This window comes from Anthonomus grandis, chromosome 2 (assembly GCF_022605725.1).
Source record: "Anthonomus grandis grandis chromosome 2, icAntGran1.3, whole genome shotgun sequence".
Taxonomy (NCBI): domain Eukaryota; kingdom Metazoa; phylum Arthropoda; class Insecta; order Coleoptera; family Curculionidae; genus Anthonomus; species Anthonomus grandis.
The window spans coordinates 1,362,918-1,385,970 of NC_065547.1; the positions used below are offsets into that span (position 1 = coordinate 1,362,918).

At 28.7% G+C, this 23,053-nt stretch overlaps 1 protein-coding gene and 2 long non-coding RNA genes across 5 annotated transcripts in view; 2 read left to right on the plus strand and 1 right to left on the minus strand.

The window, feature by feature from the left end:
* Window positions 1–14,217: 14,217 nt before the first annotated feature.
* LOC126750300 (GTPase-activating protein CdGAPr) overlaps window positions 14,218–23,053 on the plus strand; it is a 139,766-nt gene continuing 130,930 nt past the window's right edge. The window contains exons 1-2 of one of the 2 annotated variants that reach the window (XM_050459870.1): window positions 14,218–14,322; window positions 15,436–15,662. In XM_050459870.1, coding sequence (XP_050315827.1) covers window positions 15,594–15,662 — 69 coding nt within the window. In that variant the 5' untranslated portion in view covers window positions 14,218–14,322; window positions 15,436–15,593. Of the gene's footprint in view, window positions 14,323–15,435; window positions 15,663–23,053 lie in introns of those variants that run through there. The other variant, XM_050459871.1, reaches the window with a different exon arrangement.
* On the plus strand, window positions 17,447–21,425 carry LOC126750311 (uncharacterized). The gene is made up of 5 exons (XR_007665678.1): window positions 17,447–18,073; window positions 19,524–19,703; window positions 19,885–20,064; window positions 20,607–21,148; window positions 21,330–21,425. It is a non-coding gene; the product is annotated as an uncharacterized LOC126750311 (long non-coding RNA).
* On the minus strand, window positions 17,649–21,303 carry LOC126750312 (uncharacterized). 2 transcript variants are annotated; one of them, XR_007665679.1, is made up of 4 exons: window positions 21,015–21,303; window positions 19,931–20,110; window positions 19,570–19,749; window positions 17,649–17,758 (listed from the first exon to the last, which is right to left on the minus strand). It is a non-coding gene; the product is annotated as an uncharacterized LOC126750312 (long non-coding RNA). The 2 variants fall into 2 exon arrangements; XR_007665680.1 differs by lacking the exon at window positions 17,649–17,758 and adding an exon at window positions 17,977–18,119.

Genomic DNA, 23,053 nt, shown 5'->3' on the forward strand with positions numbered 1-23,053 from the left:
CATTGTCTACAAAACATTTACTGGGGTTAGCAGAACGAACGTCATGCAAATATTATCCATGCTGATGCGACATACAAGTTGATTTGGCAAGGGTTCCCGGTATTAGTTATAGAAACTACAGATAAACATAGAAAATTTCATCCGATATGTCTAGGAGTTTCGAGAAACGAGCGTCAGGAAGATTTTACCATGTTATATAATAGTTTAAAAGAACAGGTTTTGTTTGTATACGGACATTCTCTACAACCGTCGGTATTAGTTTGTGATGCCGCAAAGAGCATCCAAAATGATTTTACAGAAGTCTTTGGTCCTGAACCCATTGGGCACATGCAAAAACAAAAATGCAAACCAGGGTTGAACAAATTTGCTCAGAAAAAAACGCCCGAAAAAATATATATTACAAGACACTGATGCTTTACAGTCCGTTACTTCTCCTGAACATTTTACTAGCGCATCACAGCTTGTTATGAGGAAATGAAAAACCCAAACTAATTTTATTAAATATACATCAAAGGAGAGTGGTTAACTCAAAATCGCAATTGGTACCTAGGTGCTGCCCCAGGATCACCAGCCACAAACAACGCACTGGAATCGTTTAATAGAACCATAAAAAATAGCAATACATTACGCGAAAGATTTCCTTTGTCTCATTTTCTGGTTATTGCATCGGAGATGGTTAACGAATGGTCCTGCAAAACTACAGAGGGGTCCTTTTCAATTACTCCGCTTATTAAACTTCCTGATTGGACAAAAGCATATCAATGGGCAAAATTAGACAAAAAAATAATGGTGTTAGATGCCGACACGAAGAACGATGTCTATACAGGGTGTCATTGAAATGGTGTAAAAAAATTCGGGGGGTGATAGTACTCCTTAAAATTTAAAAAAAAGTTCCTATAACTATAGGGTGGAAAATGCATATTAAGGGAGTTAGGGGCACTGAAAGGGTAAATTTAAAAAACGGTTTTTTGAAATTGTAGGCTTAAAAAACGAGATAAAATTTCGAAAAAAAATCCTCTGCCATAAATTTTGACCCAAAATCAAATGGTGATACTGAAAAATAATTTGGAAAATCGGAAAGGGTAGTTTTTGCAAGGGTAGGGGGTTAATTCGTGAATAACTTTTTTTAGGTTATTTTTTTCGCAACGTGGGTTCATTTTTTAAAAACTACATACTTTTTCCTACAAAAAAGGTACTCTTGTTGCACATCGCCCAGAACGATGGTTTTCGAGAAAATTGAAGGCAAAAAGTTTGCTCTGATGGGCTGCTAACTGGTTAAACAACATAAACTTATGAAAGTTATGGGGTTTCAAAAGTAAACAAGTAGTTATTAAATAATTAATTGAAAAATCTAAATTTCATGATTTTTAAAACATCGTATTGCTTTAAAAAAACGAAATAAACCAATTACCAAAATTCCTTATTACTCAGTGCCGATTAATACTGAAGAGCAACTACGTCAACGCATTATCGACTGTTCCAATAACCCCAGGGATATTCCACAGGGTACGCAGATCATGGAGAAGAAGAGCAGATGTCTGCATTGAAATGAATGGTGGTCACTTTGAACATTTACTATGAATGAATTAAGAAATGCATTATTTTAATAAGGAATTTTGGTAATTGGTTTATTTCGTTTTTTAAAGCAATAAGATGTTTTAAAAATCATAAAATTTAGATTTTTCAATTAATTATTTAATAACTACGTGTTTACTTTTGAAACCCCATAACTTTCATAGGTTTATGTTGTTTAACCAGTTAGCAACCCATCAGAGCAAACTTTTTGCCTTCAATTTTCTCGAAAACCATCGTTCTGGGCGATGTGCAACAAGAGTACCTTTTTTGTAGGAAAAAGTATGTAGTTTTTAAAAAATGAACCCACGTTGCGAAAAAAATAACCTAAAAAAAGTTATTCACGAATTAACCCCCTACCCTTGCAAAAACTACCCTTTCCGATTTTCCAAATTATTTTTCAGTATCACCATTTGATTTTGGGTCAAAATTTATGGCAGAGGATTTTTTTTCGAAATTTTATCTCGTTTTTTAAGCCTACAATTTCAAAAAACCGTTTTTTAAATTTACCCTTTCAGTGCCCCTAACTCCCTTAATATGCATTTTCCGCCCTATAGTTATAGGAACTTTTTTTAAAATTTTTAGGAGTACTATCACCCCCCGAATTTTTTTACACCATTTCAATGACACCCTGTATAGTACCAGGAGGTCAAGTATTGGATGTTCAGGCTGAAATACCTTGGAAAACTTTTGATGAATTCAAAGAATTTTTTTTCCACTTGGAGAGTAACAATTCCCAAAGAAAAAGATGATTGGATGAATGGTAGCTGCAATTGTCCACAGTTTTTTAAGATGTATATGTGAAACATCTTCTGGGCCTAGCAATTAGATTAAAATATACAGTTCCGCCTGTAAAGGCAAAAAATATCCATATTGGACAAAAAAGAAAGCGTGGACGTCCAACAAAATCCAAACCTGCTTTGGTAATTCAGTGATGTTTTTAATTTATTGAAGTCTTATTAATAATTTATTTTATGTTCACTCTTTTTTGTTTTGTGGTTCAAATACTGTTTTAAAAATGGCATTTTTTGTTCTTTTTGTTTTATAAATAGAAGACAATAAAGTATATTTGTGATGCCTATTTTTGTTTTGTTTTATGCTCACTAGCTTTTGTCATATTATAAAGTATGAAGTTCAAACAGTTTTTAGAAGCTTTATTATTTAAATAGCTATCCAGATTAGTATAAAACAGTTGACAATATTAACTTTATTAGATGCAAAAGATTAGATGCTCAATAAGTATTTTTGTTGCTCCACCCAGTTTTTAAACGTGCTAAAAAGTATAAAAACTGATGTTCGATTAAATACTACCCTTTAAAAAACTTGACACAGGATTTATATATTTAGTTTTTAAAGTCGATTATTACACCTCAAATATTTGATGAAATTCTTCTGAAAAATCACTGTTTTTCGTCCATATTATCCAAACTAATAACGCTGTTTTTATATTAAATCTTTATGTATACAATTATATCAGACTTAAATAAACAGTGTTAATTAATTAAATATTGAACATATATTTTATGCAAAAACATTGTTTTTTTATCAACACAACCCTTACCCCCCCACCCACCCCAAACATTGACCCAGTAAGAAATTCATTAGAAAAATCAGCTTTTCGTCCATAATTTTCAATCTAATAGTTAACGTGTATAAAACAATAATTATACCAAATAAGATATAGAAATAAAAAAAACTCAAGAATACAAACTTGCTTAAAACTGAACAAGGATATAAAAAAATTAAGTATATTTTAGAAAAATGCAGTGGTGCACTTTTATTTATTAACCAAAAATTTACATCTAATGTAAACCAAAAATAAACATTTATTTAACTATCGTGTGTTGCTTGGGAGGTGTCCTATAATAAAAAAACACTCTCCCAACCAATTTCTAGTAATCAAGTCCATATATATATAAGATTATGGGGGGTGGTACCACGTAATTCGTGTCAACCAATAAAGACTCCTTAAGAAACGAACCAAAATCCCTTTTTCCAATAACATCGAAAGGAGATTTCCCTCGGGATTGAGCTACTTGGAAAACTCCGACTTTCCCGCTTAATAACTTCGCGCCACAGGCTGTTCGGGATAAACTTTGAAAGAATGTCGGAAGAACTGTCGTGATTTAGTGGGTGCCGGACCGTAGGAAAATGACTCTCAGCTGTTATGACATGTTCTGCGTGAATTTTTCTAAAGTAATTTTGAGAAATTTCTTAATTTTTAGTGTGTGTTTTTAATTTTTTTTATAGGTAAACCCGTTTGATTTTTGCATGCTAATAGCTTTGACCGGATTCACGTCTTTGGCCAGTTTAATTGCCATTTTTTTGCTCTCGTTGAATGAGGTTGGACCATCAGAAGACTATATAAAGTTGGGAAAGAAATATAGGAACCAATGGTGAAATAAGAGTTTTGGTACCACTGATGGCTTTTCTAAAAGCAAAATAAAACCATTGTTATATGGTACTTTTTTCCAATTAATTCCATAGTACAATCATAGTTTTGGTACCACTGATCGTTTTCCTAAAATCGTAAAAGTTAAGAGAAACAAATAATTTTTTTCGTCACCGTTCTTGTTTTTAGGTAAATTTTAACTACAACAACTCTAATGGTTAAATGAAATTTTTGGTACCGCTGATGGATTTTCCAAAATCAAAAGAACTTTTAAAAATGTGAATAACTTTATCAAGATAATGCTCATTTTTGCCTACTAATTCAATGGTACAATCACATTTTGGGTACCACTGATTTTTTTTTTTTTAATCGTCCAAATTCCTTAAATCAAAAAATTTGTTGACTTTGTTAAACTTGTAATTTTAGTTAAAATTACAAGTTTAACTGTCAACAACTCTAATGGTAAAATAAAATTTTTGGTACCGCTGATGAGATTTCCAAAATTTAAAAAAAAAAAAAAGGAAAATAAACCCATCGAGATGGTACTCATTTTCAACTATTTTTTTTCAACTAACTCGATGGTATAATCAGGAAAATTATTGGTACCACCATAAACTTTCCTAATACAATTGACAAAGAATTTTTAGATATACTTCTTTTGACATTCTGTCAACGCTTGACTGTCAACTGTTTTAATGGTAAAATAACATTTTTGGTACCGCTGATAGATTTTCTGTCAGAAGTCAAAATAACTTTTAAAAATGAGAATAAACTTATTAAGATGGTACTCAGTTTTACCTAATTTTTCCCTACTAATTCAATGGTAGAGTCAGATTTTTAGTACTACTGATTGTTGTTCTAAAATCGTCAATTTTTTTTTAATCAAAATATTTTTTGACATTGTTTATTTTTTTAGGTAAATTTTAACTAAACTTCTATTTTTAACTGTAAACTACTCTAATGATAAAATAAAATTTTTGGTACCACTGATGGGTTTTTCATAGTCGAATAAACTTTTTTAAAAATGAGAATAAACTCATCAAGATGATACTCATTTTTAACTAATTTTTTCCCATTAAATCAATAATGCAATCAGATTTTTGGTACCACTGAAGGTCCTCCTAAAATCGGCATAAAATCTTAAGAATGTAAATATTGTTTCTCGACATTATTGTTATTTTTAGATATATTTCAACTACAACTACAATTTTAATTGTCAACTGCTCTAATGATAAAATAACATTTTTGGTACCACTGATGGATTTTCCAAAGGCAAAAAACTTTTTTAAAAATGAAAATAAACTCATTAAGATGGTATTCATTTTCAACTAATTTTTTTCCACTAATTCAATGGTCCAATTAGATTTTTAGTACCACTGATGGTTTCCCTAAAATCGTCAAACTTTTAGATTAAAATGTTTTTTCTTAGCATTGTCTATATTTTTAAGTAAATTTGAACTGAAATTTCAATTTAAACTGTAAACTACTCTAATGGTAAAATAAAATTTTTGGTACCGCTGATGGATTTTCCAAAGTCAAAAAACTTTTTTAAAAATGAAAATAAACTCATCAAGATGGTACTTATTTTCAGCTAATTTTTTCCCACTAATTCAATGGTGCAATCAGATTTTTAGTACCACTGATGGTTTTCCTAAAATCGTCAAATTTTTTTAATTAAAATATTTTTTCTTAGCATTGTCTATATTTTTAGGTAAATGTGACCTAAAATTTCAATTTTAACTGTAAACTTCTCTAATGGTAAAATAAAATTTTTGGTACCACTGATGGATTTTCCGAAGTAAACTTAAAAATGAGAATAAACCCATCAAGATGGTACTCATTTTCAGTTAATTTTTTCGTACTTATTCAATGGTGCAATCAGATTTTTAGTACCACTGATAATTACAACTTTTTGTACCACTGATGTTTTTTTCTAAAATCAAAAAAAAAAATTCTTTAACTCTTTTTTCTAACTAATTCAATAGTAATCAGATCATTAACCTATTTCCTAAAATCGCAATTATCAGTATTTTGAAAATAAAAATACTCTTTTAATAATGAAAATAAACCCATCGACATGGTGCTCATTTTCAGCTAATTTTTTTCAACTAACTCAATGGTATAAACAGATTTTTGGTACCGCTGACGGTTTTCCCAAAATAGTCAAAAAAATCAAAAAAACTTTTCACGATGGAAATGTATATTGACCAGGTACATTGTTTTTGTACAATTTTGCATGTATTTATTTTGTTTGTATATTTATTTTTTATTTTGTGTGTTTTGTTCTTATATGTTTTTTTTTTATTAGCTTTGTCTACAAAATTTTGTAATTTTTTGACAGTAAAGCATGTGATTGATTGATTGAATAATCTCATTAAGATGGTACTTCAGTTTAAGATGTTTGGTACCACTGATTTTTTTTTTAATAGAAATAAATCGTTCGACTTGGTATACTCCTTTTCAACTAATTTTGCCCTACTACTTTTGAGGGAAAATAAGATTTTTAATACCAATAACCTATTTCTTAAAATTGCAATTATCAAAATTCAAAAAAATCAAGAAACTTCTTTAAAAATGGCTAATTTTTCCCCACTAATTCAATGGTGTAATTAGATTTTTGGTACCACTGACTGCTTTTCCAAAATTAATTTATTTTTGAATTGAAAATTAACTTATCAAGATGATACTTATTTTCAGCTAGATTTTTCCCACTTAAATAATGGTCCCATCAGATTTTTGGTACCACTGAGATGGTTTTCCTAAAATCGACAAATAAATTTTAAATCAAATTATTATTTTCTAAATTGTTCTTCTTTTTAGGTAAATTTTAACCTCAAGTACAATTTTAACTGTCAACCACTCTAATGGTAAAATAAAATTTTTGGTACCACTGATGGATTTTCCAAAATCAAAAGAACTTTTAATAATGTTAATAACTTTATCAACATGATGCTCATTTTTGCCTACTAATTCAATGGTACAATCACATTTTGGGTACCGCTGATTGAATTTTTAAAATCGTCAAGTTTTTTTAAATTAAAATATATTTGTTGACGTTGTTTATTTTTTTAGATAAATTTTAACTAAAATTACAAGTTTAACTGTCAACTACTCTAATGGAAAATGAAATTTTTGTTACCGCTGATGAATTTTCGAAAATTAAAAAAAATAATAACTACAATAATACAACTAACTCGATGGTAAAATCAAGAAAATTATTGGTACCACTGGTAATATTGACAAAAGAATTTTTAGATATACTTCTTTTGACATTCCGTCAACTCTTGACTGTCAACTGTTCTAATGGTAAAATAACATTTTTGGTACCACTGATAGATTTTCTGTCAGAAGTCAAAAAAACTTTTAAAAATGAGAATAAACTTATTAAGATGGTACTCAGTTTTACCTAATTTTTCCCTACTAATTCAATGGTAGAGTCAGATTTTTAGTACCACTGATGATTTTCCTAAAATTTTCAAAATATTTTAATTAAACTACTTTTTCTTAGCTTTGTCTATATTTTTAGGTAAATTTGAACCGAAATTACAATTTTAACTGTAAATTACTCTAATAGTAAAATAAAGTTTTTGGTACCACTGATGGAATTTCCGAAGTCAAACTTTTTTGAAAATGAGAATAAACTCATCAAGATGGTACTCATTTTTAGCTAATTTTTTCCCACTAAATCAATAGTACAATCAGATTTTTGGTACCACTGAAGGTTTTCCTAAAATCAACACAACATCTTAAGAATCAAAATATTGTTTCTCGACTCTATTGCTATTTTTAGATATATTTCAACTACCACTACAATTTTAATAATTGTCAACTGTTCTAATGATAAAATGACATTTTTGGTGCCTCTGATGGATTTTCCGAAGTCAAAAAACCTTAAAAATTAGATGAAACCCATCAAGATGGTACTCATTTTCTGTTAATTTTTTCCCACTAATTCAATGGTGCAATCAGATTTTTAGTACCACTGGTGGTTTTCCTAAAATCGTCTAAATTTTTTAACTAACTTATTTTTTCTATATATTTAAAATTACAATTTTAATTGTAAACTACTCCAATGGTAAAATACAATTTTTGGTACCACTGATGGAGAAAAAAACTTCAAAATGAGAATAAACCCATCGAGATGGTACTCATTTTCAGTAAATTTTTTCATACTAATTCAATAGTGCAATCAGATTTTTAGTACCACTGGTTGTTTATCTGAAATCGTCAAATTTTTTCAATTAAAATATTTTTTCTTAACATTGTCTATATTTTTAGGTAAATTTGAACTGAAATTACAATTTTAATTGTAAACTACTCTAATGGTAAAATAAAATTTTTGGTACCACTGATAGATTTTCCAAAGTCAAAAAAAACCTAAAAATGAGAATAAACTCATTAAGATGGTACTCATTTTCAGTTAATTTTTTCGTACTTATTCAATGGTGCAATCAGGTTTTTAGTACCACTGATTGTTTTCCTAAAATCGTTAAGAAAATTTTAATCAAAATATTTTTTTTTGACATTGTTTATATTTTTAGATAAGTTTTAACTACAACTACAATTTTAACTGTCAACTACTCTCTTAGGGTAAAATAAACTTTTGGGTACCACTGATGGATTTTCCAAAGTCAAAAAACTTTTTTAAAAATGAGAATAAACCCATCAAGATGGTACTCATTTTCATTTAATTTTTTTCCACTAATTCAATGGTGCAATCAGATTTTTAGTACCACTGATGATTTCCCTAAAATCGTCAAACTTTTTAATTAAAATATTTTTTCTTAGCATTGTCTATATTTTGAGGTAAATTTGAACTGAAACTACAATTTTAATTGTAAACTAGTCTAATGGTAAAATAAAATTTTTGGTACCACTGATAGAGATTTTCCAAAGTCAAAAAAACTTAAAAATGAGAATAAACCCATCAAGATGATACTCATTTTCAGTTAATTTTTCCTTACTAATTCAATGGTGAAATTACATTTTTAGTACCACTGATTGTTTTTCTAAAATCGTTAGAAAAAATTTAATGAAAATATTTTTTTTGACGTTGTTTATATTTTTAGATAAGTTTTAACTACAATTACAATTTTAACTGTCAACTACTGTCTTAGGTAAAATGAACTTTTTGGTACCACTGATGGATTTTCCAAAAAACTTTTTTTAAAGATGAGATCAAACTCATCAAGATGGTACTCATTTTCAGCTAATTTTTTCCCACTAATTCAATGGTGTAGTCAGATTTTTGGTACCACTGATGGTTTTTTAAAAGCGTCAAAAAATGTTAAGAATTAAAATATTTTTTCTCGATACTTTTCTTATTTTTAGATAAGATTTAACTACAATTACAATTTTAACTGTTAACAGCTTAAAGGATAAAATAAAATTTTTGGTGCCACTGATAGATTTTCCATAGTAAAAAAACTTCTAAAAATAAGAATAAACCTATCAAGATGGTACTCATTTTCAGTTAATTTTTCCTTACTAATTCAATGGTGAAATTACATTTTTAGTACCACTGATTGTTTTTCTAAAATTGCTAAAAAAAATTTAATTAAAATATTTTTTTTTGACATTGTTTATATTTTTAGATAAGTTTTAACTACAACTACAAGTTAAACTGTCAACTACTCTCTTAGGGTAAAATAAAATGTTTGGTACCACTGATGAATTTTCTAATGTCAAATAAACTTTTTTAAAAGTGAGAATAAACCCATCAAGATGGTACTCATTTTTAGTTAATTTTTTCGTACTAATTGAATGGTGCAATCAGATTTTTGGTACCACTGATGGTATTCTTAAAATCGTAAAAAAATGTTAAGAATTAAAATATTTTTTCTCGACACTGTTCTTATTTTTAAATAAGTTTTAACTAGAATTACAATTTTAACTCTTAATGGCTCTAATGATAAAATAAAATTTTGGTACCACTGATAAATTTTCCGTAGTAAAAAAACTTTTAAAAATAAACATAAACCCATCAAGATGGTACTCTTTTTCAGTTAATTTTTCCTTACTAATTCAATGGTGAAATTACATTTTTAGTACCACTGATTTTTAGTACCATCTGACTGTTTTTCTAAAATCGTTAAAAAAAATTTAATCAAAATATTTTTTTTTGACATTGTTTATATTTTTAGATAAGTTTTAACTACAACTACAAGTTAAACTGTCAACTACTCTCTTAGGGTAAAATAACATTTTTAGTACCACTGATGGATTTTCTCAAAGTTAAATAAACTTTTTTAAAAATGAAAATAAACTCATTAAGATTGTACTCATTTTCAGCTAATTTTTTCCCACTAATTCAATGGTGCAATCAGATTTTTAGTACCACTGATGGTTTTCCTAAAATCGTCAAATTTTTTTAAATAAAATATTTTTTTTTAGCATTGTCTATATTTTTAGGTAAATTTGAACTAAAATTCCAATTTTAACTGTAAACTACTCTTAATAGTGAAATAAAATTTTTAGTACCACTGATGGAATTTCCGAAGTCAAAAAAACTTAAAAATGAGAATAAAGCCATCAAGATGGTACTCATTTTCAGTTAATTTTTCCTTACTAATTCAATGGTGAAATTACATTTTTAGTACCACTGATTGTTTTTCTAAAATCGTTAAAAAAATTTTAATCAAAATATTTTTTTTTGACGTTGTTTATATTTTTAGATAAGTTTTAATTTCAACTACAATTTTAATTGTCAACTGTTCTAATTATAAAATGACATTTTTGGTGCCACTGATGATTTTCCAAAGTCAAAAAACGTTAAAATGAGAATAAACCCATCAAGATGGTATTCATTTTTAGTTAATTTTTCCTTACTAATTCAATGGTGAAATTACATTTTTAGTACCACTGATTGTTTTTCTAAAATCGTTAAAAAAATTTTAATCAAAATATTTTTTTTGACATTGTTTATATTTTTAGATAAGTTTTAACTACAATTATAATTTTAACTGTCAACTACTGTCTTAGGGTAAAATGAACTTTTTGGTACCACTGATGGATTTTCCAAAAAACTTTTTTAAAGATGAGATCAAACTCATCAAGATGGTACTCATTTTCAGCTAATTTTTTCCCACTAATTCAATGGTGTAGTCAGATTTTTAGTACCACTGATGGTTTTCCTAAAATCGTCAAAATATTTTAATTAAAATATTTTTTCTTAGCATTGTTAATATTTTAAAGTAAATTTGAACTAAAATTATAATTTCAATTGTAAACTACTCCAATGGTAAAATAACATTTTTGGTACTACTGATGGATTTTCCAAAGTCAAAAAAACTTAAAAATTAGAATAAACCCATCAAGATGGTACTCATTTTCAGTTAATTTTTTCTTACTAATTCAATGGTGAAATTACATTTTTAGTACCACTGATTGTTTTTCTAAAATCGTTAAAAAAATTTTAATCAAAATATTTTTTTTGACATTGTTTATATTTTTAGATAAGTTTTAACTACAATTATAATTTTAACTGTCAACTACTGTCTTAGGGTAAAATGAACTTTTTGGTACCACTGATGGATTTTCCAAAAAACTTTTTTAAAGATGAGATCAAACTCATCAAGATGGTACTCATTTTCAGCTAATTTTTTCCCACTAATTCAATGGTGTAGTCAGATTTTTAGTACCACTGATGGTTTTCCTAAAATCGTCAAAATATTTTAATTAAAATATTTTTTCTTAGCATTGTTAATATTTTAAAGTAAATTTGAACTAAAATTATAATTTCAATTGTAAACTACTCCAATGGTAAAATAACATTTTTGGTACTACTGATGGATTTTCCAAAGTCAAAAAAACTTAAAAATTAGAATAAACCCATCAAGATGGTACTCATTTTCAGTTAATTTTTTCTTACTAATTCAATGGTGAAATTACATTTTTAGTACCACTGATTGTTTTTCTAAAATCGTTAGAAAAAATTTAATGAAAATATTTTTTTTGACATTGTTTATATTTTTAGATAAGTTTTAACTACAATTACAATTTTAACTGTCAACTACTGTCTTAGGGTAAAATGAACTTTTTGGTACCACTGATGGATTTTCCAAAAAACTTTTTTAAAGATGAGATCAAACTCATCAAGATGGTACTCATTTTCAGCTAATTTTTTCTCACTAATTCAATGGTGTAGTCAGATTTTTGGAACAACTGATTGTTTTTCTAAAATCTTAAAAAAAAAAAAATTTATATTTTTAGATAAGTATAACTACCATTTTAACTGTCAACTATTCTCTTAGGGTAAAATAAACAAATAAACTTTTTGGTACCACTGATAGATTTTCCAAAGTCAAAAAATTTTTTCCCATTAGTTCAATGGTACAATCAGATTTTTGGTGCCACTGCTGGTTTTCTTAAAATCGTCAAAATTGTTAAAATCAAAATTCTTTTCACATTGTTTATAGTCTTAGATAAATTTTAATTAAAATTACAATTTTAACGGTCAACTACTCTAATGGTAAAATAAAATTTTTGGTACCACTGATAAATTTTCCATAGTAAAAATATTTCTAAAAATAAGAATAAACTCATCAAGATGGTACTCATTTTCAGCTAATTTTTTCCTACCAATTCATTGGTGCAATCAACTGTTTGATATAACTAACCCATTTGCCTCAATAAAAAAATCACCCATCGACATTATACTGATTTTAAGCTAACTTTTCCTTACCAATTCAATGGTACAATCAGATTTTCAGTACCATTACTTGGTACAAGCGTACACGTTTTTAAAGTTAATATAACTACGACCTCTAAAAGAGATAAACAGGTAGTATTTCTTGTCATAGCGAGATAAAATTGTACCGTGCACCGTGCCAACTTTTATCCAAATCGTTCTAAACGTTTCATTATTGTGGCGCGATTTAGATAAACATACGCTTTACTATTACATTCCTTAAGTATTTTTAATGATACCTGTGGGTCGCGTTAAGTGATTACAATTCGTATTTGTCATTACTATTCTGCTGATGTTGATAAGGAAAATATACGGGGTGATCAAGTTTTATTTGTTATACAACAACAACATTCGTTTGTTTAATGACTCATTTTATTGATATTTCTCATATAAACGTTTCAAAGGAAAACCGCCAACTTGATCGTAACGTAACGCAACAGAAAAAAAAAAAAACCACAAACCAGAATCGAGTTGCCTTAAATTAAAATGCGTAGCACGGAACATTCGTGCCATTCCACCATATTTACATTATGTATGTGTTATTTCCATATTTGCGAAATCCGTGTTGGGTTGCCCTTATATATGTATATGTTCCGTGAGCGTTGTCAGGGTCCCAAAAAAAACAGATTTTTAACCGTAAAAAAGAGATAGAACCTCAACAAATAATGGTCTTTATAGAAAAAACCTCGACGACAGAACAACAACTTCCGTTTCCCGCAAACGACAGTAAAACACCGCAGGAAAACGTAAAACCGCAACGACAGGAGCGAATTACGAACAAATCGATAGGACAAAACTGTCGCCAGAAGCGAGGAGCCTTTTCGGTCTCGTTTTCCATTTCTAACTTAATTAACCGACCCGACTCTCTTTTGTCTTCCGTTTGTACGACTCAATTAATTACCGTCATGAGGATGTTCATAAATAACCTCTTTGGGAATTACATTTTATTATCGCATTATAGTCTTTTGAAAGCATTTTTAGAAACACCCTGGTAGTTAATAGAAGATAGAAGTATAATATTTTCCTAATATATTTGGCTGCTTGTAAAATACATTTTAATATTATAATAGATCACAACATAAAAAAGAGTAAAATACAGCGTCAGCAAGGCGTACGGCTAAAATAGCGCCCAAAGTATACTAAGTGGTTAAAACGTGACATGGTTAAAAGGTTGACAAAAATCTATTAAATTAAAAATAATTAATAATAAAAACTACTCTTTTTGAATTACCCCGGTAGTTAATAAAAGGAAGCCACGCCTCTAATTAGGTGGGAAAAGTGTAGTGCCGTCAAAAGCAAGCTCCGCCCACGGATGACCGCTAACAACGATATACCGGGGCAAGTCAAAAAGTATGAAAACAAAAATTAAATATAAAAGATTAGACGAATAGTAAGTAGTACATAAAATGGCTTCTTTCCTGCTACGAGTTAAAACGGCATTGGCAACAAGGCAAAACGAATTTGAAATTATAATCGAGTCGTTATTATAACGGGGCTTCGGCAGCAACATGTTCGATGTGTCTGGCACTAGAAAAGTAAAAGTGTTTTAGTTTCAATTTAGGTTTAGGCATATTCGCTCGCGATCGGTGCCTGTTAAACAATAAAATAATAAAACGTGGCCGGACGACGACAGGTGGATTAACATTGTGTTTGTGTGTTGCCGTGTTTGGTTGGAAAAAGAGTTTATTTTGGTTTTTTTACATAAATTTTAAAACAATAAAGTTATCATAACAGTTACGAATCTTTTACAATAGTTCTTACTTAATTATGAAAAGAATAGTGCATTTAATGCAGTTCTGTCAGCCCATTATGCATGTCTTTAGTAAAATATTTAATTTTTTCTTTTAATATTATTATTATAAAGGAGTTTACGAAGAGCAAATTCAGGGCAAAAACGTCCTTTGAGGTTCAGGATTTGGGTAGTTAGGACAGTTTCAGTTGGGCTAGTTTTCCCCTTGTCTTGATGTTTTTTTTGTATCAAATAACTAGAATATTCACGAAACACGTGTCGAGAGTAAAATTAAGAGTAAAATATCTCGTAATTTGAGTGTCACACCAAAAGATTATAACCATAAGATTTCTTAAAAGTAGTTGAGTCAAAGACAGTACATTTCTTTCTGAATAATTTCATATACGGACGTCTCTTGTACCTCGAAAATTTGTCGAGGTAAGACCATATTAGTCAACCAAGGTCCTACCAGATTTGAAGTTTTCCAGTGCATATTGCGAAACTGAGCGGACATTGGACGTAACTTAAGATCCTTTATACATATTTTCATGATTATTTTGCAATATTTAGGGCAAAAATGTGATTCTAGGTTAAAGATTTGGATACTTAGGGCAGTCTGAAAAAATTCCACCTTTCGATGAAGACTCCTTGATGTTTTTTATATTAAATATTGAAATCTCCTTAAAATAGTAAATCTGACAAGCCTCTTTTCGCTACTGAAGATTTAGATTAGTGAAGGATGAAGATGAGTGTAAAGTGGAGGGGTTTCTTTAAGGTAGTTTGTGTTGATTATAGAAGACCCGTTGTTGGCAATTAATTTCAGATTGTACCGTTGTCTTAGTTAGAAAAAGTTAACTGAAAACGAGTACCATGTCTATTATAAATGTATTATAATGTCTGATTTAAAAATTAAATGAATTGAAAAAAAAAGAAGTACCAGGTCAATGGGTGGATGGGGGGGAAGGGCTTTTTGAATTTTATAAAAACTCAACAGTTTGCCGACGACACCACCATAATATAATCACCAAAAATCAATATAAACGCTTTTTCCAGTGATCAACTAATTAACGGCATATACAGAACGTTTATCGACGAGCAGTTCGCGTGACTCCGATGATATTAGACGCGTGGTAATTAACTTTGTGTGTAACACCCGGTGGTGATGATGAACGTTTATTAGTAGAAAGCAACGCGTACGACCGATTTTAGGAATGTTGGAAATCGTACTTCCGGGTAAAAATGGACCGCTAGGGGTGTTTACCAGTGGTGTCAGATATAAGGTAATGGTCGTATTGAAGATTTGATATCGCTATTTCATTTGTTGAAAGGGGTTTAATGTTTCTTTTAATCCATCGACTCTATGACCCTAACAACAGTTGGCCTAACAGAAGTACATAGTTCTTGCTAATTCTTTTATTGATATTGTACTTCACGATATAGCACATTTTTACTGTGTTCATTCTATAAATCCTATTTTTGCCATTCTAGCAGGAATTAGCGAAGACATTTGCTATAATGTTTTGAAGATCTTCAATGTAGAGTTTTTAATAAATATTTTAGAGATTACTACTATTAACCGATCATTTAATTTAAAATAATTTAACAATCAATATTTTAATAAAAACTGACTACCACAGAAGTTAATTGGAATTTTTCGGTCGTCACAACTTCTTGCGGTCTAGACCTTCATAATTTTAGAGATTAAATTAATCTAATATTAACAAAATTCTTATCAATCTCATAAATATTATTAAAACCTATAATTACATTTTGATATATTTAAACCTGGAAAGTAAAAACTCTCATTAATAACGAATCAAACAACCGTCAAACATATAAAAGTGACCCACACACACACACACAGAATTCAATTTGTTTACACAAGAGTTGCATATCATTTCATTCCTTACAAGTAGCCATAAAGAAACATAAACGTATCTAATAAAAATATACATGTAAGTGACATCGAACATATGTCGCAATAATAATTTGAAGAATAAGAAAAAAATTAAAAGCCATCTGGGTTGATGTAAATTATCTGTTTGGGAAACTCGTTTTTTTTTATGTCCGATGATGATGTTTGCAGTGTGGAATTTTCTTGAATAAAATGTGATCTGTCCAAGGGTATTAGTGTGCAATGAATAATTTAACCATAATGAGGCTGATATACTTAATAAGTTTCATTGGTTTTATGAGAATCATTTATATGGTATAGAAACGTTGATAACTCTGTTGAGTTATGAGGGAAAACTAGTACCATATCAATGGCTTTAATTTGAGTCGGTTTTTGGGAGAATCATTTATAGTACCAAAAATCTAATTTCACCACTAAGTTCTCTATCTAATTTCACAATTGTACAAACTTTGTACTATGTTTTTAATTTTAATTCTTTTATTTATTGTTGTTTTTATTCCCAATTTTTGTATTATTTGGTGAACGTATATGTTTTTTGTAATGTTCTGTATCTGATGATGGCTGTTTGCATATATAGCCGAAATGCATAATACATTTACCTAAGTGACCTACATGCATTTTTCTTGGAGATAAGATTTCCCCATTTTGTAATCTTTATATATATTATATCTCTTTGATCAGTAAAGTATGAGGTTTGAAAATTTAAACACAGATTCTTCTAAGGAATTCATTGGACACCTACTTCAGCATTTTTTTCAACAATGTTTTTAAAATAGAGATATCAGCCTTGAAAGTTGATAAAAATACTATTTTTAAAAAAGTTAAATTTTTAGGTACAAAATGCTCATATCTCTTCCACCAGTGAAGTTAAAGGTTTGAAAATTTAAACGCAGATTCTTCTTAGAAATTCATTGGACACCTATTTCAGCATTTTTTCCAAAAATATTTTTAAAATGGAGAAACCAGCCTTGGAAATTGATAAAGAAATCATTTAAAAAAAAATTAAATTTTTAGGCATAAAACGCTCATATCTCCTCAACCAGTGAAGTTAGAGGTTTGAAAATTTAAACACACATTCTTCTAAGAAATTTATTGGACACCTGTTTCAGCATTTTTCCCAAAAATATTTTTAAAATGAAGAAACCAGTTTTGGAAATTGATAAAGAAATCATTTAAAAAAAATTAAATTTTTAGGCATAAAACGCTCATATCTCCTCAACCAGTGAAGTTAGAGGTTTGAAAATTTAAACACACATTCTTCTAAGAAATTTATTGGACACCTGTTTCAGCATTTTTCCCAAAAATATTTTTAAAATGAAGAAACCAGTTTTGGAAATTGATAAAGAAATCATTTAAAAAAATATTAAATTTTTAGGCATAAAACGCTCATATCTCCTCAACCAGTGAAGTTAGAGGTTTGAAAATTTAAACACACATTCTTCTAAGAAATTCATTGGACACCTGTTTCAGCATTTTTTCCAAAAATATTTTTTAAATGGAGAAACCAGCCTTGGAAATTGATATAGAAATCATTTAAAAAAAAATTAAATTTTTAGGCATAAAACGCTCATATCTCCTCAACCAGTGAAGTTAGAGGTTTGAAAATTTAAACACACATTCTTCTAAGAAATTCATTGGACACCTGTTTCAGCATTTTTTTCTAAAATATTTTTAAAATGGAGAAACCAGCCTTGGAAATTGATAAAGAAATCATTTAAAAAAAATTAAATTTTTAGGCATAAAACGCTCATATCTCCTCAACCAGTGAAGTTAGAGGTTTGAAAATTTAAACACACATTCTTCTAAGAAATTCATTGGACACCTATTTCAGCATTTTTTCCAAAAATATTTTTAAAATGGAGAAACCAGCCTTGGAAATTGATAAAGAAATCATTTAAAAAAAAATTAAATTTTTAGGCATAAAACGCTCATATCTCCTCAACCAGTGAAGTTAGAGGTTTGAAAATTTAAACACACATTCCTCTAAGAAATTCATTGGACACCTGTTTCAGCATTTTTTCCAAAAATATTTTTAAAATGGAGAAACCAGTTTTGGAAATTGATAAAGAAATCATTTAAAAAAAATTAAATTTTTAGGCATAAAACGCTCATATCTCCTCAACCAGTGAAGTTAGAGGTTTGAAAATTTAAACACACATTCTTCTAAGAAATTTATTGGACACCTGTTTCAGCATTTTTCCCAAAAATATTTTTAAAATGGAGAAACCAGCCTTGGAAATTGATAAAGAAATCATTTTAAAAAAAATTAAATTTTTAGGCATAAAACGCTCATATCTCCTCAACCAGTGAAGTTAGAGGTTTGAAGATTTAAACACACATTCTTCTAAGAAATTCATTGGATACCTGTTTCAGCATTTTTTCCAAAAATATTTTTAAAATGGAGAAACCAGCCTTGGAAATTGATAAAGAAATCATTTAAAAAAAAAATTAAATTTTTAGGCATAAAACGCTCATATCTCCTCAACCAGTGAAGTTAGAGGTTTGAAAATTTAAACACACATTCTTCTAAGAAATTCATTGGACACCTGTTTCAGCATTTTTTCCAAAAATATTTTTAAAATGGAGAAACCAGCCTTGGAAATTGATAAAGAAATCATTTTAAAAAAAATTAAATTTTTAGACATAAAACGCTCATATCTCCTCAACCAGTGAAGTTAGAGGTTTGAAGATTTAAACACACATTCTTCTAAGAAATTCATTGGACACCTGTTTCAGCATTTTTTCCAAAAATATTTTTAAAATGGAGAAACCAGCCTTGGAACTTGATAAAGAAATTATTTTAGAAAAAAATTAAATTTTTAGGCATAAAACGCTCATATCTCCTCAACCAGTGAAGTTAGAGGTTTGAAAATTTAAACACACATTCCTCTAAGAAATTCATTGGACACCTGTTTCAGCATTTTTTCCAAAAATATTTTTAAAATGGAGAAACCAGCCTTGGAACTTGATAAAGAAATTATTTTAAAAAAAAATTAAATTTTTAGGCATAAAACGCTCATATCTCCTCAACCAGTGAAGTTAGAGGTTTGAAAATTTAAACACACATTCTTCTAAGAAATTCATTGGACACCTGTTTCAGCATTTTTTCCAAAAATATTTTTTAAATGGAGAAACCAGCCTTGGAAATTGATATAGAAATCATTTAAAAAAAAATTAAATTTTTAGGCATAAAACGCTCATATCTCCTCAACCAGTGAAGTTAGAGGTTTGAAGATTTAAACACACATTCTTCTAAGAAATTCATTGGACACCTGTTTCAGCATTTTTTCCAAAAATATTTTTAAAATGGAGAAACCAGCCTTGGAAATTGATAAAGAAATCATTTAAAAAAAATTAAATTTTTAGGCATAAAACGCTCATATCTCCTCAACCAGTGAAGTTAGAGGTTTGAAAATTTAAACACACATTCTTCTAAGAAATTCATTGGACACCTGTTTCAGCATTTTTTCCAAAAATATTTTTAAAATGGAGAAACCAGCCTTGGAAATTGATATAGAAATCATTTAAAAAAAAATTAAATTTTTAGGCATAAAACGCTCATATCTCCTCAGCCAGTGAAGTTAGAGGTTTGAAGATTTAAACACACATTCTTCTAAGAAATTCATTGGACACCTGTTTCAGCATTTTTTCCAAAAATATTTTTAAAATGGAGAAACCAGCCTTGGAAATTGATAAAGAAATCATTTAAAAAAAATTAAATTTTTAGGCATAAAACGCTCATATCTCCTCAACCAGTGAAGTTAGAGGTTTGAAAATTTAAACACACATTCTTCTAAGAAATTCATTGCACACCTGTTTCGGCATTTTTTCCAAAAATATTTTTAAAATGGTGAAACCAGTTTTGGAAATTGATAAAGAAATCATTTAAAAAAAAATTAAATTTTTAGGCATAAAACGCTCATATCTCCTCAACCAGTGAAGTTAGAGGTTTGAAAATTTAAACACACATTCCTCTAAGAAATTCATTGGACACCTGTTTCAGCATTTTTTCCAAAAATATTTTTAAAATAGAAAAACCAGCCTTGGAAATTGATAAAAAATCATTTAAAAAAAAAATAAATTTTTAGGCATAAAACGCGCATATCTTCTCAACCAGTGAAGTTAGAGGTTTGAAAATTTAAACACACATTCTTCTAAGAAATTCATTGGACACCTGTTTCAGCATTTTTTCCAAAAATATTTTTAAAATGGAGAAACCAGCCTTGGAAATTGATATAGAAATCATTTAAAAAAAAATTAAATTTTTAGGCATAAAACGCTCATATCTCCTCAGCCAGTGAAGTTAGAGGTTTGAAGATTTAAACACACATTCTTCTAAGAAATTCATTGGACACCTGTTTCAGCATTTTTTCCAAAAATATTTTTAAAATGGAGAAACCAGCCTTGGAAATTGATAAAGAAATCATTTTAAAAAAATTTAAATTTTTAGGCATAAAACTTTCATATCTCCTCAACCAGTGAAGTTAAAAGTTTGAAAATTTAAACACACATTCCTCTAAGAAATTCATTGGACACCTGTTTCAGCATTTTTTCCAAAAATATTTTTAAAATGGAGAAACCAGCCTTGGAAATTGATATAGAAATCATTTAAAAAAAAATTAAATTTTTAGGCATAAAACGCTCATATCTCCTCAACCAGTGAAGTTAGAGGTTTGAAGATTTAAACACACATTCTTCTAAGAAATTCATTGGACACCTGTTTCAGCATTTTTTCCAAAAATATTTTTAAAATGGAGAAACCAGCCTTGGAAATTGATAAAGAAATCATTTAAAAAAAATTAAATTTTTAGGCATAAAACGCTCATATCTCCTCAACCAGTGAAGTTAGAGGTTTGAAGATTTAAACACACATTCTTCTAAGAAATTCATTGGACACCTGTTTCAGCATTTTTTCCAAAAATATTTTTAAAATGGAGAAACCAGCCTTGGAAATTGATAAAGAAATCATTTTAAAAAAATTTAAATTTTTAGGCATAAAACTTTCATATCTCCTCAACCAGTGAAGTTAGAGGTTTGAAAATTTAAACACACATTCTTCTAAGAAATTCATTGGACACCTGTTTCAGCATTTTTTCCAAAAATATTTTTAAAATGGAGAAACCAGCCTTGGAAATTGATAAAGAAATCATTTTAAAAAAATTTAAATTTTTAGGCATAAAACTCCCATATCTCCTCAACCAGTGAAGTTAAAAGTTTGAAAATTTAAACACACATTCCTCTAAGAAATTCATTGGACACCTGTTTCAGCATTTTTTCCAAAAATATTTTTAAAATGGAGAAACCAGCCTTGGAAATTGATAAAGAAATCATTTTAAAAAAATTTAAATTTTTAGGCATAAAACTTTCATATCTCCTCAACCAGTGAAGTTAAAAGTTTGAAAATTTAAACACACATTCCTCTAAGAAATTCATTGGACACCTGTTTCAGCATTTTTTCCAAAAATATTTTTAAAATGGAGAAACCAGCCTTGGAAATTGATATAGAAATCATTTAAAAAAAAATTAAATTTTTAGGCATAAAACGCTCATATCTCCTCAACCAGTGAAGTTAGAGGTTTGAAGATTTAAACACACATTCTTCTAAGAAATTCATTGGACACCTGTTTCAGCATTTTTCCAAAAATATTTTTAAAATGGAGAAACCAGCCTTGGAAATTTATAAAGAAATCATTTAAAAAAAAAATTAAATATTTAGGCATAAAACGCTCATATCTCCTCAACCAGTGAAGTTAGAGGTTTGAAAATTTAAACATAGATTCTTCTCAGAAATTCATTGGACACCTGTTTCAGCATTTTTTCCAAAAATATTTTTAAAATGGAGAAACCAGCCTTGGAAATTGATAAAGAAATCATTTTAAAAAAAATTAAATTTTTAGGCATAAAACGCTCATATCTCCTCAACCAGTGAAGTTAGAGGTTTGAAGATTTAAACACACATTCTTCTAAGAAATTCATTGGACACCTGTTTCAGCATTTTTTCCAAAAATATTTTTAAAATGGAGAAACCAGCCTTGGAAATTGATAAAGAAATCATTTAAAAAAAAAATTAAATTTTTAGGCATAAAACGCTCATATCTCCTCAACCAGTGAAGTTAGAGGTTTGAAAATTTAAACACACATTCTTCTAAGAAATTCATTGCACACCTGTTTCGGCATTTTTTCCAAAAATATTTTTAAAATGGTGAAACCAGTTTTGGAAATTGATAAAGAAATCATTTAAAAAAAAATTAAATTTTTAGGCATAAAACGCTCATATCTCCTCAACCAGTGAAGTTAGAGGTTTGAAAATTTAAACACACATTCTTCTAAGAAATTCATTGGACACCTGTTTCAGCATTTTTTCCAAAAATATTTTTAAAATAGAAAAACCAGCCTTGGAAATTGATAAAAAATCATTTAAAAAAAAAATAAATTTTTAGGCATAAAACGCGCATATCTTCTCAACCAGTGAAGTTAGAGGTTTGAAAATTTAAACACACATTCTTCTAAGAAATTCATTGCACACCTGTTTCAGCATTTTTTCCAAAAATATTTTTAAAATGGAGAAACCAGCCTTGGAAATTGATAAAGAAATCATTTAAAAAAATATTTAATTTTTAGGCACAAAACGCTCATATCTTTGCAACTAGTGAAGTTAGAGGTTTGAATATTTAAACACAGATTCTCCTTAGAAAATCATTGGACCCCCTTTTCAGCATATTTTTCAACAATATGTCTCAAATGGAGAAATCAGCC